The following is a 22,598-nucleotide window of genomic DNA, read 5'->3' as shown; positions in this document are numbered from 1 at the left end:
GTGCCATGTTGGTGTGCTGTACCCATTAACTCGTCATTTAGCATTAGTTATATCTCCTAACAACTTTATGTCACTACATGCTTTAAAGTCATTTTCTATCATCACTTTAATAAAAGTAGAACATGCCCATTGCTTAGAAAAAGACCCACCTCAAACAACATGGTATCACAGTACTAAAATAACAGAATGCCTGCCCTTCCCATATACAACATTCACAATAACTCTGCTAACCAAAGATAGCCCACTATTTTCAGTATGATGGATATTAAGAACATGTATTAAGGGTAAAATCTTTTACACAAATTAAAAATTCTGTTTTCATAAAGTTTTAAAATATAATCTGTTATTAAACTGTATTAAAGAAACTTTACTTCTATGCCACTAGATCAGAAAAAAACTTCAAATAAACATAAAGAGATGACATTTTTATTGTGCACATCAATTTACCCAATTTTCTGAATGTATATGGAGAATATATTTAATTCATATACCTTATAAAACACAATACCTTATAAAAGTACAATATAAAAGTACATTAGTACTTTTTAAAAGAATATATGTAGATCTTGTGTATGTACAATTCCATCATACACTCATATACATACTCATACGTATATACTTGTATATGCATAGAACATATCTGAGAAGCTATTTAAGAAACTGTTAACAGTAGCTACCCTAAGAATGTACCTGAGGTATCTGATAGTGGAGAGGGAGCAGGACTTTTATTTCTGAACTATATTAAAATACATTATTTTATAATTAAAATTATTTTTAAATCCTCCATAAGGTGGATTATTAACAAATATTTTATTAATTTGTTCAATTTATTCACATTTCTTAACTTATTCTTTCTATAATAAGTAACTGGAAAACAAGTGGTTATATTTCCCAATGATTTTATTTTTGATTAAAACTAAGAAAAAATATATATACTATACTGACTAAAACGTACTCTCAAAAAGGTTTATAATAGTGTAATTGTGAAACCCCAAAAGGCAAATATATTAATAGAACACTGCATGCTAGTCAACATCCATGCTACATCATTTCTTAACAAACACCATTAAAACATTTCCAAATGTTAGCAAAATAAAAAATTTTAAATTCAAGTAAATCTTATTCAATATTTAAAGAAATATAATTCCTTAAGACCTCCGAGTATTCTAAGTTGAAAAGAATTCAAGGTACTTTATACACTACTGCACAGATATGGATATACATGTTTATATGTATATAAACAGGAATATACAAGATAAATGTATATAACATAAATATTATTCATGTTTGTACACATATAAATACATATCTATATATGCAAATGTGTGTGCTTATGTGTAAAATATGTATGTAACGTATATATCTATAAAGAAATAATTATTTGATGCTGAATTAGAAACACCCAGAGGACTATGCCCCTCATTAATAGGTAATCACATTCACAATAAAAATACAGGCTGAGATTAACAAGTATTCTTCTCAAATAATTCATAAAAATATAAAATGACTTGAAAGAATTCTAACACAAACAAAAAACCCCTCTGAAAACTGGAAGATAAACATTTGAATGGACTACAAATTCATGAATTATCTAACATGAAGTTTGTCTGCTATACAAACCAAAGGCGTACTTATCTAATTTTTTTAGCCTAAAACTGTTAATCAAAAGACAAAATATTTCCCTATTCAATCTCTAAGTAACAAAGCTGAAGGGAATCTTTAAAGCAATATTTGATATGCAGAAATAGAAAAAGAAATTAATTATCCCTACAGACTAGAAAGTATTCCAAGCTAAAAGTATTAAAAGGGGACTTGAGATATCTACTTTAATGTTAAGAGTGTTGAGTTTGTCTGTACTTCTCAAACTCAGTTCAAAGACCCACTAAAGTCAGATAATTTTGTTTCCAAAATGAGTATTTTATTTACATTTTTCCAGTTTAGGAAAAATAAATAACAGGGTGACATCAGCAAGATGGAAGAATAGGACGCCCTGAACCTTCCTTCCCCACATGAACACACTGATTCAACGATAATATACAAATTCCCTTTGTGAGAAATCCTGAAACTAGGTGCAATGCTTCTGCACCTGCACAAGTACGAAAGGAACAACATCAAACCTGGTAGAAAACTGGAGACACCCTCTTGCCATAATCTGCGAGAGCAATTATGTACCCCCAATACAGCACCATATGATCATAAGAACACCTGCAGCTCCCCACCACTCCTTGGGGAAGGAAAAACTTGGCTTGTGTATCTAACATTCCAACTTTTCTAAGAGCTGCCCTAGGAACTGGCTTCTGTCTTGCCAGCCTTGTAGCACTGATGGAATCTAAAACGCCCTAGATATCTAGGGGCCAGTGATAATGTGACAGAAGTTTGAACAAGCACACAAGCAGTTGCCATGACCACTCCCTGAAGCTCAGCATGAAATGAGTTGGAGAGAAACTCCAGAGCCCAGCTTCTCCTGGGGCAGGGCTCGGGGAAGAGGTAGATCACGTGTCCAACATTCTACCATTTCTGAGGGCTGTCCAAGGGACTGGCTTCTGTTTCATCTGTCTTTTTTTTTTTTTTTTTTTTACTTTATTTTTATTATTATTATTATTTTTTTAATTATACTTTAAGTTTTAGGGTACATGTGCACATTGTGCAGGTTAGTTACATATGTATACATGTGCCATGCTGGTGCGCTGCACCCACTAACTCGTCATCTAGCATTAGGTATATCTCCCAATGCTATCCCTCCCCCCTCCCCACCACAGTCCCCAGAGTGTGATATTCCCCTTCCTGTGTCCATGTGATCTCATTGTTCAATTCCCACCTATGAGTGAGAATATGCGGTGTTCGGTTTTTTGTTCTTGCGATAGTTTACTGAGAATGATGGTTTCCAATTTCATCCATGTCCCTACAAAGGATAAGAACTCATCATTTTTTATGGCTGCATAGTATTCCATGGTGTATATGTGCCACATTTTCTTAATCCAGTCTATCATTGTTGGACATTTGGGTTGGTTCCAAGTCTTTGCTATTGTGAATAATGTCGCAATAAACATACGTGTGCATGTGTCTTTATAGCAGCATGATTTATAGTCACTTGGGTATATACCCAGTAATGGGATGGCTGGGTCAAATGGTATTTCTAGTTCTAGATCCCTGAGGAATCGCCACACTGACTTCCACAATGGTTGAACTAGTTTACAGTCCCACCAACAGTGTAAAAGTGTTCCTATTTCTCCACATCCTCTCCAGCACCTGTTGTTTCCTGACTTTTTAATGACTGCCATTCTAACTGGTGTGAGATGATATCTCATACTGGTTTTGATTTGCATTGCTCTGATGGCCAGTGATGATGAGCATTTTTTCATGTGTTTGTTGGCTGCATAAATGTCTTCTTTTGAGAAGTGTCTGTGCATGTCCTTCGCCCACTTTTTGATGGGGTTGTTTGTTTTTTTCTTGTAAATTTGTTTGAGTTCACTGTAGATTCTGGATATTAGCCCTTTGTCAGATGAGTAGGTTGCGAAAATTTTCTCCCATGTTGTAGGTTGCCTATTGACTCTGATGGTAGTTTCTTTTGCTGTGCAGAAGCTCTTTAGTTTAATTAGATCCCATTTGTCAAAAGAGAGTCCGCATCGCCAAGTCAATCCTAAGCCAAAAGAACAAAGCTGGAGGCATCACACTACCTGACTTCAAACTATACTACAAGGCTACAGTAACCAAAACAGCATGGTACTGGTACCAAAACAGAAATATAGATCAATGGAAGAGAACAGAGCCCTCAGAAATAACGCCGCTTACCTACAACTATCTGATCTTTGACAAACCTGAGAAAAACAAGCAATGGGGAAAGGATTCCCTATTTAATAAATGGTGCTGGGAAAACTGGCTAGCCATATGCAGAAAGCTGAAACTGGATCCCTTCCTTACACCTTATACAAAAATCAATTCAAGATGGATTAAAGATTTAAACGTTAGACCTAAAACCATAAAAACCCTAGAAGAAAACCTAGGCCTTACCATTCAGGACATAGGCGTGGGCAAGGACTTCATGTCCAAAACACCAAAAGCAATGGCAACAAAAGCCAAAATTGACAAATGGTTTCATCTGTCTTGTAGCACCGATAGGACCCAGCATATGGACCAGATGGACCAGACAGGACCCTAGACGCCTAGGCACCACTAAGAACAAAGACAGCACTTTGGACTAGCATGAAGGTTTGAGAGGTTCTGGGAATCTCTGCTGTGCTGACTGGTGAAGATCTTCTCCTGTACAAAGACAGTCTGTAAAGGCTAAGAGGTTGCTGTTTTTTCCTAATGTGTAGATATCAACAATAAGAGTGAAAAAAATAAACAGAGAAATATGTACCAAAGGATGAAGATAAATCTTCAGAAACTGACCCTAATGAAAGAGAAATATATTACTTATCTAACAAGATAATTCAAAATAACCATCATAAAGACACTCAATGAGGTCAGAACAATGTATGAACAAAGTGAGAATTTCAACAAAGACTCAGAAAATGTAAAAAAGTACTAAACAGAAATTCTGAGGCACACTCCTAAACAACATACTCCTGAACAGCCTATGGGTCAAGGAAAAAAAAAAACAAAAAGAAAATGATTTTGAGACAAATGAAAATGAAAACACAATATAACAAAACTGATGGGATACAGCAAAGGCAGTGCTAAGAGGATAGTTTATAATGATAAACACCTACATTTAAAAAAAAAAGAAGCAAGCAAGCAAATAAACTAACTTTATACCTGTAAGATCTACCAAAAAAAAAAAAAAGACTAAGCCCAAAGTTTACAGAAGGAAGGAAATAATAAAGATTAGAGCATAAATAAAGGAAACAGAGAATAAAAAAATAGAAAAAAATTAAAGCTAAGAGCTTTTTGGGGAAAGATTTACAAAATTGACAAGTCGTTAAGAGTAATTAAGAAAAAAAAGACTTAAGTGAACAAAATCAGAAACAAAAGAGGACATATTACAACATACCATTATAACTGATACCATACAAAGGATCATAACAGACTACTCTGAACAATTATATGCCCACAAATTGGATAACCTAGAAGAAATGGATAAACTCCAAGAAATATACAACCCACTAAGACTGAAAAAGAAATAGGAAATATGAACTAATCTATAACTAATGAGATTGAATCAATTATAAAAAACCTCCCAACAAAGAAAAGCCCAGAACCAGATGACCTCACTGGTGAATGCCACCAAAAACATTTAAAGAATTAATGTCAATGACTCTCAAAGTCTTCCAAAAAATTGAGGAGGGAACACTTCCAAACTCATTTTATGAGGCCAGCATTACCCTGATACCTATGCCAAAGACACTACAAAAAAAAAATTACGGGCCAATATCCCTGATGAACATAAATACAAAAATTCTTAACAAAATACTAGCAAGCCAAATTCAAGATCATATTAAAAGGATCACACCTCATGACCAAGGAGGATTTCTTCCTGGTAATCAAGAATGGTTCAACACACAAAAATCAATTAATGTGATATACCACATTAACAGAATAAAAAAACACATGATCATCTCAATAGATGCAGAAAAAGCACTTGACAAAATTAAACATTCTTTCATAATAAAAACTCTCAAACACTAGAAATAGAAAAAAATTATCTCGACATAATTATAGCTATATATGAAAAGCCCACAACTAACATCACACTTCATGGTGAAAAACAAAAATTTTTTCCTCTAAGTCTAGGAACAAGGCAAGAATGCCCAATCTTGCCACTTCTGTTCAATACAGCCCTGGGAGTCCTAGCCAGGGCAATGAGGCAAGAGAAAGAAATAAAAGGCATTTAAATCAGAAAGAAAGAAGTAAAATGATTTGCAGATGATATGATCTTATAAGTAGAAAACTAAAGACTCTACACACACACAAAAAAACCCTGCTAGAACTAATAAATAAATTCAGTAAAGTTAGGATACAAAAATCAGCATACAAAAATCAGTTACGTTCTACACACTAACAACAAACTATCCAAACAGGAAATTAAGAAACAATTCCACTTACAGGAACATTAAAAAGAATAAAATACTTATTAAACCAAACTAAGGAGGTGAAAGCCTTCTACACTAAAAAGTATCTAAAAAAAACTGATGAAAGAAATTAAAGACAACTCAAATAAATGGAAAGACATCCCATGTTCATGGATTGTAAGACTTAATATTATTAAAATATCCATACCACCCAAGGTGATCTACAGATTCAATGAGATCTCTATGAAAATCCCATTGGCACTTTTCTTATAGAAACAGAAAAAAAGATCCTAAAATTCACATGGAACCACAACTAACCCCAAATCGCCAAAGCAATCTTGAAAAAGAGTAAGACTAGAGGCATCATGCTTCCTGATTTCAAAATATATTACAAAGCTACAGTAATTAAAACAGTATAGTATTAGCAGAAAGATAACCGTTAAATGAATGGAACAGAATAGAGAGCCCAAAATTAAGCCCACAAAAATACAGATCTTTGATGAGGGTACCAAAAATATACAATGGGAGGCCAGGCATGGTGGTTCATATCTGTGATCCCAGCAGTTTGGGAGCCTGAGGCACACGGATTGCTTGAGACCAGGAGTCCAAGACCAACCTGGGCAACATGGTGAAACCATCTCTACAAAAATTTAGGCAGGTGTGATGGTACACGCCTGTGCACCAAGAGGCTGAGGTGGGAGGATCACCTGAGCCTGGGAAGTCGAGGCTAGAGTAAGCTGTGATCACATCACTGCACTCCAGCCTGAGTAACAGAGCAAGACCCTGTCTCAAAAACAAACACACACACACACCCCTTCCCCCACAATGAGGAAAGAGCAGTCTCTTCAACAAATGGTGCTAGAAAAACTGAATATTCACATGCAAAAGAATGAAACTGGACCCTTATCTTACACTACACACAAAAACCAACTAAAAATGGATTAAAGATTTAAATGTAAGACCTAAAACTATAAAACTCCTAGAAGAAAATATAAGGGAAAAGTTTCATGACTTTGGTCTTGGCAATGATTTTGTGAATATGACACCAAAAGCACAGGAAACAAAAGGCAAAAATAGACAGGTGGAACTACCAAAAAGCTCTGCACAGCTAAGGAAACAGAGTGAAAGGCAATCTACAGAATGGGAAAAACCATTTGTATACCAAATAACTGATAAACAGTTAATTTCTAAAATATATAAAGAATTTCTACAACTCAATAGCAAAAAACCCAATTTAAAAAAATAGGCAAAGGATCTCAATAGACATTTCTTCAAAAAAGACATTCAAAAGTAGGTAACAAGTATTAGAAAAAATGTTCAATATCACTAATCATCAGGGAAATGCAAACTGAAATCACAATGAAATATTACCTTACACCTGTTAGGTTATCTATCATTGAAAAAAAGAGACATAAGTGTTGGCAAGGATGTGAAGAAACTGGAACTCTTGTACACTGTCAGTGAGAATATAAAATGGTGTGGACTTTATGAAAAACAGTATGAAGATTACTCAAAAAATTTTAAAAAAGAACTATCATTATGATTCAGAAATCCTACTTCTGGATATTTATGCAAGAGTTGAAATCAGGATCTCAAAGGGATTTGCACTCCACATTCATTACAGCATTATTCACAATAGCCAAGATGTGGAAACAACCTGAATGCTCATCAACGAATGAACAGATTAAGAAAATGTGGTATAAACATACATCGAAATATTATTTGGCCTTAAAAAAGGAAATCCTGTCATGTGCAACAATATGGATAAACCTTGAGGACATTAAGCTAAGTGAAATAAGCCAGTCACAAATGGACAAATACTAGACAATTCCACTTACATGTGGTATGTATCTAAAGTAGCAAGCATGTAGAAGTAGAGAATAGAATAGTGTTTGTCAGGGAGTGGAAGTAGGAGGAAATGAGGAGTTGCTATTCAATAGATATAAAGTCTCAGTTCTGCAACATGAATAAGATCTAGAGATCTGATATACAACATGTGCCTATAGTTAAGTATGTATTGTAAAATTATAAATTTAAGAGGGTAGATCTCATGTTAAATGTACTTACTAAAAAAGAGAAAAAAAGTAATGATAGACCAAAATAAAGGCATTTTTAAAATAAATACTCAGTTTATCAAAAGTCTAACTCTTTTGCTTCATGAAAAGTATTATAGAAAACTAAGAACTTATTAAGCAACTGATATGGTTTGGCTGTGTCCCCACCCAAATCTCGTCAACAACTGTCATCCAAATTGTAATTCCCATGTGTCGAGGGAGGGACTTGGTAGGAGGTGACTGGATCATGACAGCAGTTCCCCCATGCTGTTCTCATGATACTGAGTGAGTTCTCATGGGATCTGATGGTTTTAAAAGGCAGTTTTCCCTGCTCTTACACACTCTCTCTCTCTTCTGCTATGTAAGACATACCTGCTTCCCCTTCCACCATGATTATAAGTTTCCTGAGGCCTCCCCAGCCATGGAGAACTGTGAGTCAATTAAACCTCTTTCCTTTATAAATTACCCAGTCTTGGGTATTTCTTTACAGCACTGTGAAAATGGACTAATACAGCAACTAATTCAGTCTAACTCATTGCTTCAATAAAATTATTGAACTGAACTAAATAACTTATTAAGCAACTGTAAGTACACAAAGAAAGAATTAGACTCTAGGTAACCTTCCCTTCTTAAAAACAGAACTAATAATGGCTACCGCTGGCCAGAGAAACATAAGAAAATATGTGTCAGTGAAATACTTTGGTCCTAGAATATTTTTTGAGACTGTAAACTAAGATAATGGAGAGACTACAGGTTTTAGAATCAGAAATATCTGGGTTCAAAATACTGATTATTTTATTTATTAACAGTCACTTATATGACACCACATGCCAAGCATTGTTTTAAGTGTATTACAAATATTAACACATTATATTAACTCATTTAATCCTCATAACAACCTCATGTGGTAAGTACTGTTATGACCCTCACTTTACAGATTAGATGAAGAAACCAAGATCCATGGTGACTACATAACTTGACAAAGCTCAAACAGCTAGTAAGTGACAGAGCCATAATTTGAACCCAAGTAGTCTGGTGGCAGAGTTTTTGCCCCTGGGTCAATAATTTAGTCTCTAGGAGTCTCAGATTCATCTGTAAAACTAAATTAAAGCAGTGAATTGTCAAGTTAAAATGTGATAATTCTTGCAAAGCAGCCAGTCCAGGACTCAGAACATAGCGGACACTATTTCTACCTTCCTTTCCCCTGGTGAGCAACTGGAGGCCTATGGTAATTGCAAAATGCTATGTTTGGTCCTAAGTGATGATGTCATGAATTTACAAGAAGGTTCTAGTACAATCCAGAGAATATAAATGTATATGAATATGCATTAAGGAACATATTGAGAAAGAATTTGCTACTATTAAATTATAAACTCAGTGGGATATGATATTCATAAAGAATACAGCAGTATAAAAATTGTTCTTATAATTTCACCATTTCCCAATGCCAAAACAATACTAGAGAAATATGTATAAATAGATCTAGACCAAGTAAAAGCCTAACTGTACCGTTACCTGTAGCCAACGTTTTCATTAGAAATGCAAAGATGAAAAGTATCTCTGAATTTTGCTGTCTGTATTCACTAGACACTCCAACAAAGCTCCTGTTAGCCATCACCCCCTTCCAAAGGTAAACCGACACTGAATGAATCTGAATCTTTTTTTAGGAAACCATTAACACCCTACACTTGTCCCAGTCATTGTAGCATCCTCTCCTGTATTCCACATAGACATGTGATAGGTAAAACAATCATCTGAGACAATACTACAAAGGATTGTGGCAGGGGGAGCTGGGCTCCTACAGCTAGAAAAATACACTGAGGCTGTTATAAGATTTAAAGGGACCAAAACAGATATAAAAATGATCATTATTTTAGAGGCAATACTGCAGAAATCCAAAACTGTTTCCAGCAGGCAAATACAAGATGGAAAGTTCCCTTTCAGAAATGAATGTACCTCCACTTTGGGAGAGGGAAACCTTACTGTCTATGAGAGCTTTGCCAAGTTACTTAACTCCTCCATCCCTCAGGTTTACCTATACCTCACAGGGTTGTTATGAAGATCAAAAAAATAAACACATGTAATACACTCAGGACAGTGCCCAGCACATTAAAAATGTTATTGATTATTATACACTACAATCATCATTGTCATCATCTACCAGAAACTAGTTCATTTCAGTCTCACATACTTCCATAGGTTCATCATTTTCCAATATTGCTGATGGCATCACTTCTTAAAGCTCATTTTATTTTGTAACCCACTTATTCTCTAAACAACATTTTTCCAGGAAATAATTTAAAATTGCTCTTTTCCAACTAAATGCAACATAATCTTGAGATAATTTCAGCTAAGCCATTCTCAGTATTTGCCAATCCCTCACACCAAGAGAAAACTTATCAAAAATACTTCATGTGCTCTAACATAAAAATGAAAGACATATGTTGGTCATTTAATCTTAATTTTTTGCTCAATTTTCTGCATCTTTTGATTGCCAGCAGGTCATTTCACCAATCAATATAATAAATTAAGTTTTAATAAATTTTCATGTTACTTTTTTCCCTCTATCTTAGGTAAAGTTTTATCATAAGACTCAACAGCTGAAATTATAGCAATGAAAAATCAGATGAATACACATAAGCCTGTCTCATTTTTCTGGGTGATAAAATTAAGTTCCAAATAATGTATGCATTATGAAAGTTACTTTACAACATACCTATTAAATAAGATGGTCTCCTTACTTACTGATTCTTTTCTTTCTTAAAAGAATCATTAAGCAAAGAACCTAAAACAGTAACCCAAATAAAACACAAAGATACTTTGCTGTGATGAAAGCTCAGAATACTAACCTGAAAAATAAGAACTAAGGGTCTTCCTACTAACTAGGTATAGGTTATTAGATAAATCACTTCACATCTTTAGACTCTGGTTTTCTTATCTGTAAAATGAGAAGGTAGATTAAATTAGCTCCAATTTTCCTTCCTGCTCTAAAAGTCTATGATTCTACAAGGTACTATTTTAAATAAAGTTTAGAATTTGAAATTTTCTCATTTCTGTGATGAAAAGTAGATTTTGCTTATTACCTAATGCCCTCACTAGATGGTGCTATTGGCACAGTTATCTCACGTTACTTGAGGAAACTAGCAGGCCGTGTTTCCCAAAAGGACCACTTAACAGGCTTTGGGGATTACTCCCAGTGAGTGCTTTCCAGGCCACTATAGGATATTTATTATCCCCATTTCCCTCCCATTAAACATCAATAATTCCCCCCACTTCCCCAATAACTGTGACAATCAAAAACAATCATACACAATGTCATCCTAGAAGGCTACCCCAGTTCAGAACCACTAAAAGAAAATCAGTTTTCTTTTCCAAACTTAAGAAATTGTTATGAAAAAATTAAAACTGATAGTTTAGTTGCTTGTGAAATTTTTAAAAAGTCATTTCTATAATGACTGCAAAGTGTCAAAGGCTCTTTACAGTGACAAATGAATATTCATACCCCAAAAGATCAAATACTTAACAGGACCTCTTTTGTCAGCTGAAGACTGAACAGCTTGTTATTCTATGCTTAATTTACATGTTGGTCTTACCAGTTATTACTAATTCTATATTAATCATTCTGATAATTTATATAATGACAAACGCCTTCCAAATGAAAAATTAAAAGAACTCCTATAAAAACATAAATTTGCACAATAAAATCACTCATAGCCAGTAGCAGAGGAGCAGCAGAGAACCCTAGGGAAAGTGGGCTGCCTACTTTGAAAGAGGCTTCATGAGTAACATCGTTTTTGTGAATTTTGCATGTTGAAACCTCATAAATGCAATGGGACTGCATATGACCAATAGAACCATCTCTCAGAAATAGTTCCCAGTAACCAAGCTCACAAGATTGACATAAAATCAGAATGCCAACTTCTTAATTTACAGAGATAACTACAGCTGCCCAAACCAGCAAGAGCACATGCATCTATGTCCTTGGGTCAGGACTTTCTCTCCCTTTTAGGCATGCTACAGAGGAAGCCAGGCTGTAATCAGAAGGTTGCCTAGGAAGGAGAGAATTAGGAAAAGGAGGATTATGTTGACATGATTTGAATGCTACAATGGCAAGAAGTCAAGGGAGTCTGATGCATCAAGGTCCAAAAAAAGGATACAAGCCACAATAAGAATCAAGTCCAGGATACCCAAAATAACTCTTTGATGGAAGTACTATCATTATTCTCACTATTCAGACTACAAAACAGATTTGAAGAGGTTAAGTGATTTGCTACAGTCATGTGGAGGAGACAAGAGCTCAAACACACATCTGGACTACTGAACCCAAAGTCCTGACCCCTATGCTAGACAAGGTGTAAAATCCTTAAAATTGCTAATAAAGAAGTTTCTGCCTATCCTTCAGTTTTATCTGTTGCCATTGGTGCTCTTGAATTCTGTTGACATTTTAACCACAACAAATTTTCAATTCCTGGAATAAGCCATTGTTTCTCTTGCCTTTGAACACACCATGCCAAACACTACACCTATCAACATCTTCATCAGGATAATTACTATTTATCTTTCAGATCTCCATTTTAACTATTTCTTTCTCAGTCTAATCCCAAGACTAAGTTTTCCTATGTAATTTGATGTAACTTGAGAGATCCCTCAAGTTACATCTCTGCTACATTCTCCCATAGAATGAATGTTTCCTGTATCTCCAATTCATAATACTTCAAACTTTGTTAAATTATTTATTAAATTTCTGTCTCTTGAATTCTAATGTCATGAAGATATTATGTATCCCTATAATCTGGAAGTTAATTACATTCAATTAATAAATGAAAATCATCATAATGGATCAGAGAAGAGCTAGCACCTAGGTCTGTAAGATCAAACTGTCTTCTTTTTTTTTTTTTTGTTCAATTTTCAACCTTCCCTCTTTATTTACCTGTTTATTTTACTATTACATTCTGTGTGTGTATCTTTTTTTTTTATTTTTTTTTTTTTTATTATACTTTAAGTTTTAGGGTACATGTGCACATTGTGCAGGTTAGTTACATATGTATACATGTGCCATGCTGGTGCGCTGCACCCACTAACTCGTCATCTAGCATTAGGTATATCTCCCAGTGCTATCCCTCCCCACTCCCCCCTCCCCACCACAGTCCCCATAGTGTGATATTCCCCTTCCTGTGTCCATGTGATCTCATTGTTCAATTCCCACCTATGAGTGAGAATATGCGGTGTTCGGTTTTTTGTTCTTGCGATAGTTTACTGAGAATGATGGTTTCCAATTTCATCCATGTCCCTACAAAGGACATGAACTCATCATTTTTTATGGCTGCATAGTATTCCATGGTGTATATGTGCCACATTTTCTTAATCTAGTCTATCATTGTTGGACATTTGGGTTGGTTCCAAGTCTTTGCTATTGTGAATAATGCCGCAATAAACATACGTGTGCATGTGTCTTTATAGCAGCATGATTTATAGTCATTTGGGTATATACCCAGTAATGGGATGGCTGGGTCAAATGGCATTTCTAGTTCTAGATCCTTGAGGAATCGCCACACTGACTTCCACAATGGTTGAACTAGTTTACAGTCCCACCAACAGTGTAAAAGTGTTCCTATTTCTCCACATCCTCTCCAGCACCTGTTGTTTCCTGACTTTTTAATGATTGCCATTCTAACTGGTGTGAGATGATATCTCATACTGGTTTTGATTTGCATTGCTCTGATGGCCAGTGATGATGAGCATTTTTTCATGTGTTTTTTGGCTGCATAAATGTCTTCTTTTGAGAAGTGTCTGTTCATGTCCCTCGCCCACTTTTTGATGGGGTTGTTTGTTTTTTTCTTGTAAATTTGTTTGAGTTCATTGTAGATTCTGGATATTAGCCCTGCTGGGAAAATTGGCTAGCCATATGTAGAAAGCTGAAACTGGATCCCTTCCTTACACCTTATACAAAAATCAATTCAAGATGGATTAAAGATTTAAACGTTAGACCTAAAACCATAAAAACCCTAGAAGAAAACCTAGGCATTACCATTCAGGACATAGGCGTGGGCAAGGACTTCATGTCCAAAACAACAAAAGCAATGGCAACCAAAGCCAAAATTGACAAATGGGATCTAATTAAACTAAAGAGCTTCTGCACAGCAAAAGAAACTACCATCAGAGTGAACAGGCAACCTACAACATGGGAGAAAATTTTCGCAACCTACTCATCTGACAAACTGTCTTCTGATTGTATTAATGTTAAATGTCAATCCAAAGTAGGGGATTGGTCAGGTGAGAAAGGGAAAAGTCTGGAGGAAAATTCTGGTCAATGTCTTCTTAAAGCCTTATCTTAAGAAAGTGAGTATCAGGCCGGGCACAGTGGCTCACGCCTGTAATCCCAGCACTTTAGGAGGCCAAAGTGGGTGGGTCACCTGAGGTTGGGAGTTCGAGACCAGCCTGCCCAACATGGAGAAACCCCGTCTCAACTAAAAATACAAAATTAGCTAGGCATGGTGGCACATGCCTGTAATCCCAGCTACTCAGGAGGCTGAGTGAGGCAGGAGAATCGCTTGAACACAGGAGGTGGTGGTTGCTGTGAGCTGAGATCGCGCCATTGCACTCCAGCCTGGGCAACAAAAGTGAAATTCCGTCAGAAAGAAAAGAAAAGAGGAGAGGGGAGAGTGGAGAGCGGAGAGGGGAGAGGGGAGAGGGGAGAGGGGAGAGGGGAGAGGGGAGAGAAGAGAAGAGAAGAGAATAGAAGAGAAGAGAAGAGAAGAGAAGAAAAAAGAAAAGAGAATATCATCATAGCTTACTGGATCTGTTTCTTACTTGTGGCAGGGTGGAGAATGGAATGGAGGGGAGTAGGACTGGAGTCAATGAAAGCTATCATGAGCCTGGTACAGAAGTTTAGGTAAAAGATGCTAGTACTGGAGATGGGAACATACTGAGATATATTTTATAGATAGAACTGCCAGGACTTGGTGAAAAAATTAAGAGTAAATGATAAAGAACGAATAACTAAGGAGGACTCCAGGGTTTTTTTTCCAAAAGCAACTGAATAGAGGGTAGTATATTCATTGGGAAAAGGGAGACCAGAAGAAAAACACATGTAGGGAGAAATTAAGAATTTAATATTGAACATACTGGGTTTGAGATAATGTATCTGTGAAATAAAGAAGAGGAGACAGCAGACAGTCCTTTTAAGATAAATGATTAAAAGACACGAGCTCTAAGAATTTTAATTATATTAAGTGTATGAGATAGGTCCAATACTGTTCCTATCCTACAGATGAGAAAAGTTGAGGCACAAAAAGGATAAATAACTTGATCATAATCACACAGCTAGTACTCTCTCTGGGAAAGCAGATTCTCAAACTTGGCAGTATAGTTCCAGAGTTCATGCCTTATCTCTACACTTATTGCTCGCTTCTTTGGCAATTGATTGATTACCCCACACTACAGAGACCCCAGAAAGATTTAGTATTTGACTTCCAAGAAAGAAAGGTTGAGGTATAAGGGTCATAACAGAGAATTTTTAAAAGTCTCCACAATGAATGGGAAAACCCTACTCCCTTTTCCACTGCCAATCCTCAAACACTGACAAACCAGATTTTTTACTTGTTTTTTATTTTTGTGGGCACTTGGTAGGTTATATATTTATGGGTTACATGAGATATTTTGATAGAGGCATGAAATGTATAGTAATCACATCAGGGTAAATGGGGTACATCCAACAGCCAGTTTTTACAGGATTCATCTGCAGACACGTGAATGACCACAGAGGAAAGGCCAATATATATTCTATGGGAAGCTTCCCCAAAGAAAGAGCTAGATCGCTGTCCTATAATCTTACAGTAGAGCTCATCATCCCAGCCTATGCAAACTCACCTCAGGCTCTGAATGTGTGAAGAGATCTGCTATGCTCTAAGTGACCACTTAGCACAGAGAATACCTCTGATGGAAAAAAAAAAATATCATTCAGAGCCAACAGAACTGTTTATATGAAATATCCAGCATTCAATCAAAAATAAGCAACCATGCCAACAAACAAGACCAAAGCCAAAAACAGACAACAGAAACGGACCCAGCTATAATACAGAGATTAGAGTTAAGAAACATGAATTTTTTAAAAAAAATATGATTAACATATTCAAGAAAATATAAACAAAGAAACATACGACAAAATGGAGAATTTCACCAGAGAAGTGAAATTTATAAAAGAGCTTCAAAGGGATATTCTGGAATGAAAAGACAAAGTAACTGAAATTTAAAACTCAAATACGAATTTAATGTAGAACAAATACAGCTAAAAATAAGATTAATGAACTTCAAGATAGGTAGTGGAAAACATACATTCTGATACATGGACAGTCAGAGGTTAAGTGATTAACCTATTGCATGTTCTCACTCATAAGTAGGAGCTAAACATTGACTACACATGGACACAAACATGGGAACAACAGACACTGGCAACTACCAGAGGGAAGGGGGAAGGAGGGGAGCAAGGGTTGAAAAACCACCTTTTGGGTACCATGCTCACTACCTCGGGGAGAGGATCATTTGTACACCAAATCTTAGCAATGTGCAATTTACCCACATAACAGACCTGCACATATACCCTGGAACCTAAACGTTGAAAAAAATAAAAAATAAAAGAGCAAGCCACAGAATGAAAGAAAACACTTGCAAGACACATATCTGACAAAGAACTTGCACCTAGCACGTATGTGAAAAACTCCTACAACTCAAGAATAAGAACACAAACTTCTTTGCCCAATTTGAAAATGGGAAAAATATCTGAGAAGATAATTCACAAAGGAATATAAATGAAGTGCCAATAGACACATAAAAATGTTCCACATTATATAAACAATTACAAATAAGAAATGCAAATTAAACAAATAGACTAACTTTTCCCCAGAAAAGGGCAAAGATAAAAACAACAGCAATGTTCTGTTTACAAGGGCTACACACACAAGAACACAGGAAGTTTGAAAATCAGAATATTAAAGATTTACCATGCAAGCACTAACTGAAAGAAAGCTGAAATAACAATACTAAAAGCAAAAAGTGGACATTAGGCAAGAAGTATTACTAGAGACAGTGATTTTATTGCAAGAAAAGGATCAATCCACTAGGAAAATCTAACAATCTAACAAGTATGTATATTAAAGATACTTTTAAGATGTACACGGCAAAAATTAATAGCCCTAAAAGGAAAAAAGAAAAATCTACAACCATAATGAAATATTACCAAACCTCTCTTGACAACTACAAAAAAAAGGAAAAAAAATCAGCAAGAATATAGAAGATCTGAAACAACAAAATTAACACACTTGGCAAAACTGACATCCACAGAACACTGCACCCGCAATGGCAGGATCCACTTTCAAGTGCACATCATTTTGACAAAATTGATCACATCCTGAGCCACAAAGCAAGACCCAACCCTTTTCAAAGGATTCCAATCATTCAGTATATTATCCAATCAGAGTGTAACTAAGCTAGAAATCGAAAACAAAAGGTAACTTTAAAATCATCAAATGTTCAAAAACTAAGCAATATACTTCTAAATAACCCATGGGCCAAAGAAGAAACCACAGCGAAAACAAGAATACATTTTAAACTGAAGAAAAAATAACATATCAACCCTTGCAACATGACAAGTAAAGATGCTCTCAGAGGAAAATGTACGGCCTTAAATGTATGTACTAGAAAAAAAAAGAGTTTAAAATAAATGATGGTAGTATTCATCTTAAGTTAGGGAAAGAACCACATATGAAACCCAAAAAATGAATGCAGAATAAAATAATGAAAAAAAATGGTAACCGACATAACAGAAAACAATTATATAATAGAGACAATAAGCAAACCCAAAAGATGGTTTTGAAAAGATTGATGAAAGTGATAAAATCTAGCAAAAAAAAGACAAGACAAAGATCACCAATATTAACAAAGGGGACATTTAAAAGATACATGTAAAATAACAGGTATCCTTCAGACATTAAAATATAATAAGAGTATATTAAAACAACTTCATGCCAATGATTTTGAAAATTAAACAAAAATTCCTAGAAAAACTACAAAAACTGAAACAAGAAATAGAAAAATCTGAATAGTTCTATATCTATTAAAGAGACTGAATCCATAATTAAAGACAAACTCATGAAGAAATCTTCAGGCCCATATGGCTTTACCCAGGAATTCTCCAAACGTTTAAAAAATAAATATAGCTAATCTTACAAAAACTCTTCTGGAGAAGAGAAAATGAAGAACACTTCCCTGATCAATTTTATGAGGCCAGCATAACTTTGATTCCAAAACCTGACAGGACATTACAAGAAAAGAAAATTCTAGGCGACTATCTCCTTTGAACATAGAGATAAACATTCTAAACTAAGCATTAAACCAATTCTAGCAATATATTAAGGGATAATTGACAAAATTAGGTATATTTCCCCAAAAATGTAACTTAACTTTAAAAAAAATTAATGTAATTTGCCCAATAACAGATTAAAGGAGAAAAATCATATAATCATCTCAATATAGGCAGAAAATGCAGGGGGAAGGAGAACATCAGGAAGAATAGCTAATAGATGCTGGGCTTAATACCTAGGTGATGAGTTGATCTGTGCAGCAAACCACTGTGACACATATTTATTAACGTAACAAACCTGCACATCTGCACATGTACCCTGGAACTTTAAAGTTGAAGAAAAAGTGCAGAAAATGCATTTGATAAAATTTAATATATATACATAATTTTTTTAAATCTTAGGATATTAGAAATGGAAGAGAAACTCTTTCATTTGATAAAAAAGTATCTATAAAAAGCTTACAACAAACATCATAATGGTGAAATACTGAATGCTTTCTTGCCCCTAAGATCAGGGAGATACAAAGTTGCCCATCACCAACTTTGTACTAAAGTTTTTGGCTATTGCAATAAAGCAAAAATTAAAAAGTACAGTTGACCCTTGAACAACATGGAGGTTAAGGGCACTGACCCCTCTGTGCAGTCAAAAATCCCCATGTAACATTTGACTCCCCCAAAACCTAACTACTAATAGCCTACTGTGGACCTTGCCAGTAACACAGTAAATTAACATGTTTTGTATGTTATATGTATTATATACTGTATTCTTACAATAAAATAAGCTAGAGAAAGGAAAATGTTATTAAGAAAACCATAAGGAAGAGAAAATATATTTACTATTCATTAAGTGGAAGTGGATCATCATAAATGTCTCCATCCTTGTCTTCACATTGAGTAGACTGAGAAGGAAGAGGAGAGTTGGTCTTGCAGTTCCAGGGGTGGCAGAGGTAGAACGGGAGACAGGAAAGGCAGGCACAATCAGTGTAACTTAATGGAGATACTTTGTAATTTCTGTCGTAAAATAAGTCAAAAGTAGTCTTGAATAATCAGAATCCTTCTGCTAGATTGTCTAATGTCAATTTGTTTTCTGGCACTACTATGTCTTTTCTACCTGGCACCATTTTGGAAGCACTCATCTCCATCAAGTCATCCATGGTTAATTCCCCTGATAAGGTGTTTCTATTAGCTCTTGAATTTCTCTAAGATCTGTATCTTGAAACCCTTCACTCCCCACCTTTTTTGCCATATCCATAATCTTTTCATCATTTCCTTGACTGGCTCTGTGTGGTCACGCACAACATCTGGACAGTTTGCTTCATCAACAATTTATTATTTCAGACTTGATGGCTTTCATGGCTTTTTCTATAACAATGATGGAATCTTCAGTGGTGTAAACCTTACAGACCTTCATAATGTTCTATTGGGGTTCTCTTCAATAGCAGTAACAACCTTTCCCTAAAGTACCCTGTTGTACTGAGACTTAAAGGTCCTTATGGCCCTCTGATCTGAGACTCAACTAGGAATGTTGTGTTTGGGGGCAAGTAGACCATTTGGACGCCTTCAGTGTTGAACTCATGGGGTTCCAGGTGACCAGAGGAATTGAGAATGTAAAAAGAACTGGCAGTCCTGGCCGGGCGCAGTGGCTCACGCCTGTAATCCCAGCACTTTGGGAGGCCAAGGCGGGCAGATCACGAGGTCAGGAGATCGAGACCATCCTGGCTAACATGGTGAAACCCTGTCTCTACTAAAAACACAAAAAATTAGCCGGGCGTGGTGGTGGGTGCCTGTAATTCCAGCTACTCGGGAGGCTGAGGCAGGAGAATGGCGTGAAGCTGGGAGGCAGAGCTTGCAGTGAGCCGAGATCACACCACTGCACTCCAGCCTGGGTGACAGAGCGAGACTCCATCTCAAAAAAAGAAAAAAAGAACTGGCAGCCTTTACTGGCAAGATAATTCTTAACTTTAGGAACAAAGCATGGATGGAACCAATCCAGAAAAAGCGTTCTCATTGTGTAGCAGGCCTTTTTGCTTTACAACCAAAAGACTGGCAGCTGGTATTATCTTTTTCCTTAGAGGCTCAGGGGTTACCAGCTTTATAGATAAGGAAAGTACTTAGAAATCCAACTCCATTTCCTCAAAACAGTAGAGTTAGCATATCCCTTCTGCCTTAAATCTTGATGCTCACTAATGTCCTTTATGGCATTATCTTTTTTCCAGAATAGCACACTTTCATCTGCATTAAAAACCTGTTCCGGCAGCTATTCTTTCTCCTTAACGATTTTCTTAAAGCATCTGGGAATGCATCTGCTGCCTCTTGGTCAGCAGAAGCTGCTTCTCCTGTTATCTTGACATTTTTAAGCCAAATCTCTAAAACTATCAAACCATCCTTTGCTGGCATTAAATTCTCCAGCTTTAGATCTTTCATCTTCCTTTTAAGTTGTAATATAATGACTTTGCTTTTTCTTGAATCATATTAGAGTCTATAGATAGGCCTTTCTTATGGCAATCCTGCACCCACATAAAAGGTGCATCTTCTATACAAGATAAAAGTCTTTCGCAAAAAGTGCAAGGTTTTCATGCTTGCTGGTAGAGTTGCAGCTATGACTTCACAAATTTTCTTTTCCTTTTCTCAACGGTCCTTATTCTGGATTCGTTTATTTTGAAATGGCAGGCAACCACAGCTGCAGACCTCAATCTACAGTATATATCAAGCAACTCAACTTTTTCTTGTAATATCATGAGTTTACTTCTTGGGAACATTTCCAGTATCACTAGCAGCAACTCATATGGGTCTCATGGTATTATTCAAGGTGTTTACAGTATTGCACTAAACACAATGAAAAATATGCAAGAACTGCAAGAGACCATTTACTAAGATACTCAATTTACTGGAGAGAAAGCTGCTCACATGGAGATGATTAGTGTCTTCTGGTGTTTTAAGTAGATATTCACAATATTTGAGATCACTGCATTAGCAACAGGAAGTGAATACAAAACTATAAGAGTAGTACCATAGGTACCACAGTTAATTCTATGCAGTTATGATTTAATACTGCATCTTTATGTTTGTTTACATTTCTCTCAACTGCAAATGGCACCATGTATGGTCTGTGTAGGCACACGTTTTGATAAATTTTCATAACCGATTTGTGTTTTATGGTAAAAAATTATAAAAGACTAATATCTACATGTATTTTATGCATTCATGACATATCTTTTTCTTAATTTTTTCAATATTTCTAAGCTACATGGTTCACCTGTGAGTTTTTTCAAATTGTTGCACATTTCCAAAAAACCTTCCAATATATTTATTGAAAAAAATCCTATGTATAAGTGGATCTACACAGCTCAAAAACATGCTGTTCAAGAGTCAACTGTATACAGATTGGAAAGGAAGAAATAAAGGTTGCTGGGTACAAGGTCAATTATAAAATCAATTGTATTTTTATATACAAGCAATTTACTTTAAAAATGACACTATTTATCATGACATCAAACACTTAGCAATAAATCTAACAAAAGATGTGTAATTCCTACATACAAAAAAATTTCAAAACATCGAGAAAAATTAAACATCTAAACAAACTGGAAAATATATCATATTTATGGATGGGAAGAATCAATACTACAGACACTAGTCAAGTGTCCCCAAATTCATGTATAAATGCAATGTAATTCCAATCAAAACCCCATGTGTTTTTCTATGTATGTATAATTTAATAAGCTATTTCTAAAATGTATATAGAAATGCAAAGATCCAAGAAGAGTCAAATCAATTCTGCAGAACAACACTGGAGGACAGAAGCTTCAGGTATCAACACTTACTACAAAGTTATAGTGATAATATGGTACTGGCTGAAACATAAACAAGCCAATGGAACAGAATAGTGTGTCTAGAAAGAGACCCCAGATATACTCCCACCTTTATGACAAAGAGACACTGAAGTCTGGTGAAAAAAAGGTGACTTTTTTCAATAAACAGTGCTGAGTCTATTAGCTATCCATATGGGAAAAAAAAAGATGTTGCCCTCTTCCTCATATTATATATTTTAAAAATAGTAAAGTTTATTAGAAATAAAGCAGGAATAACTTACTGAGATAAACAAAGATTTCCTAACCAGAACACAGAACACACTTAACATATCGGGAAAATCTGACAGACTGGAGTACATGAAAA

At 35.5% G+C, this 22,598-nt stretch overlaps 1 protein-coding gene across 26 annotated transcripts in view; it reads right to left on the bottom strand.

Annotated features, from left to right (window-relative positions):
• The window catches only part of OMA1 (OMA1 zinc metallopeptidase), a 279,608-nt gene that overhangs the window by 235,142 nt on the left and 21,868 nt on the right, over positions 1 to 22,598 (bottom strand). For 2 of the 26 annotated variants that reach the window (XR_010154173.1, XR_010154325.1), the window contains exon 8: positions 19,260 to 19,345. Coding sequence is in view for 1 of the 4 variants with exons in the window: in XM_054670475.2 (XP_054526450.1) it covers position 16,000; positions 19,260 to 19,345 (87 nt within the window). In the remaining 3 variants the exon portion in view is untranslated. 26 annotated transcript variants of the gene reach the window in all.

This window comes from Pan troglodytes, chromosome 1 (assembly GCF_028858775.2).
Source record: "Pan troglodytes isolate AG18354 chromosome 1, NHGRI_mPanTro3-v2.0_pri, whole genome shotgun sequence".
Classification (NCBI taxonomy): Eukaryota; Metazoa; Chordata; class Mammalia; order Primates; family Hominidae; genus Pan; species Pan troglodytes.
This window is presented reverse-complemented; position numbering and strand designations above follow the sequence as displayed.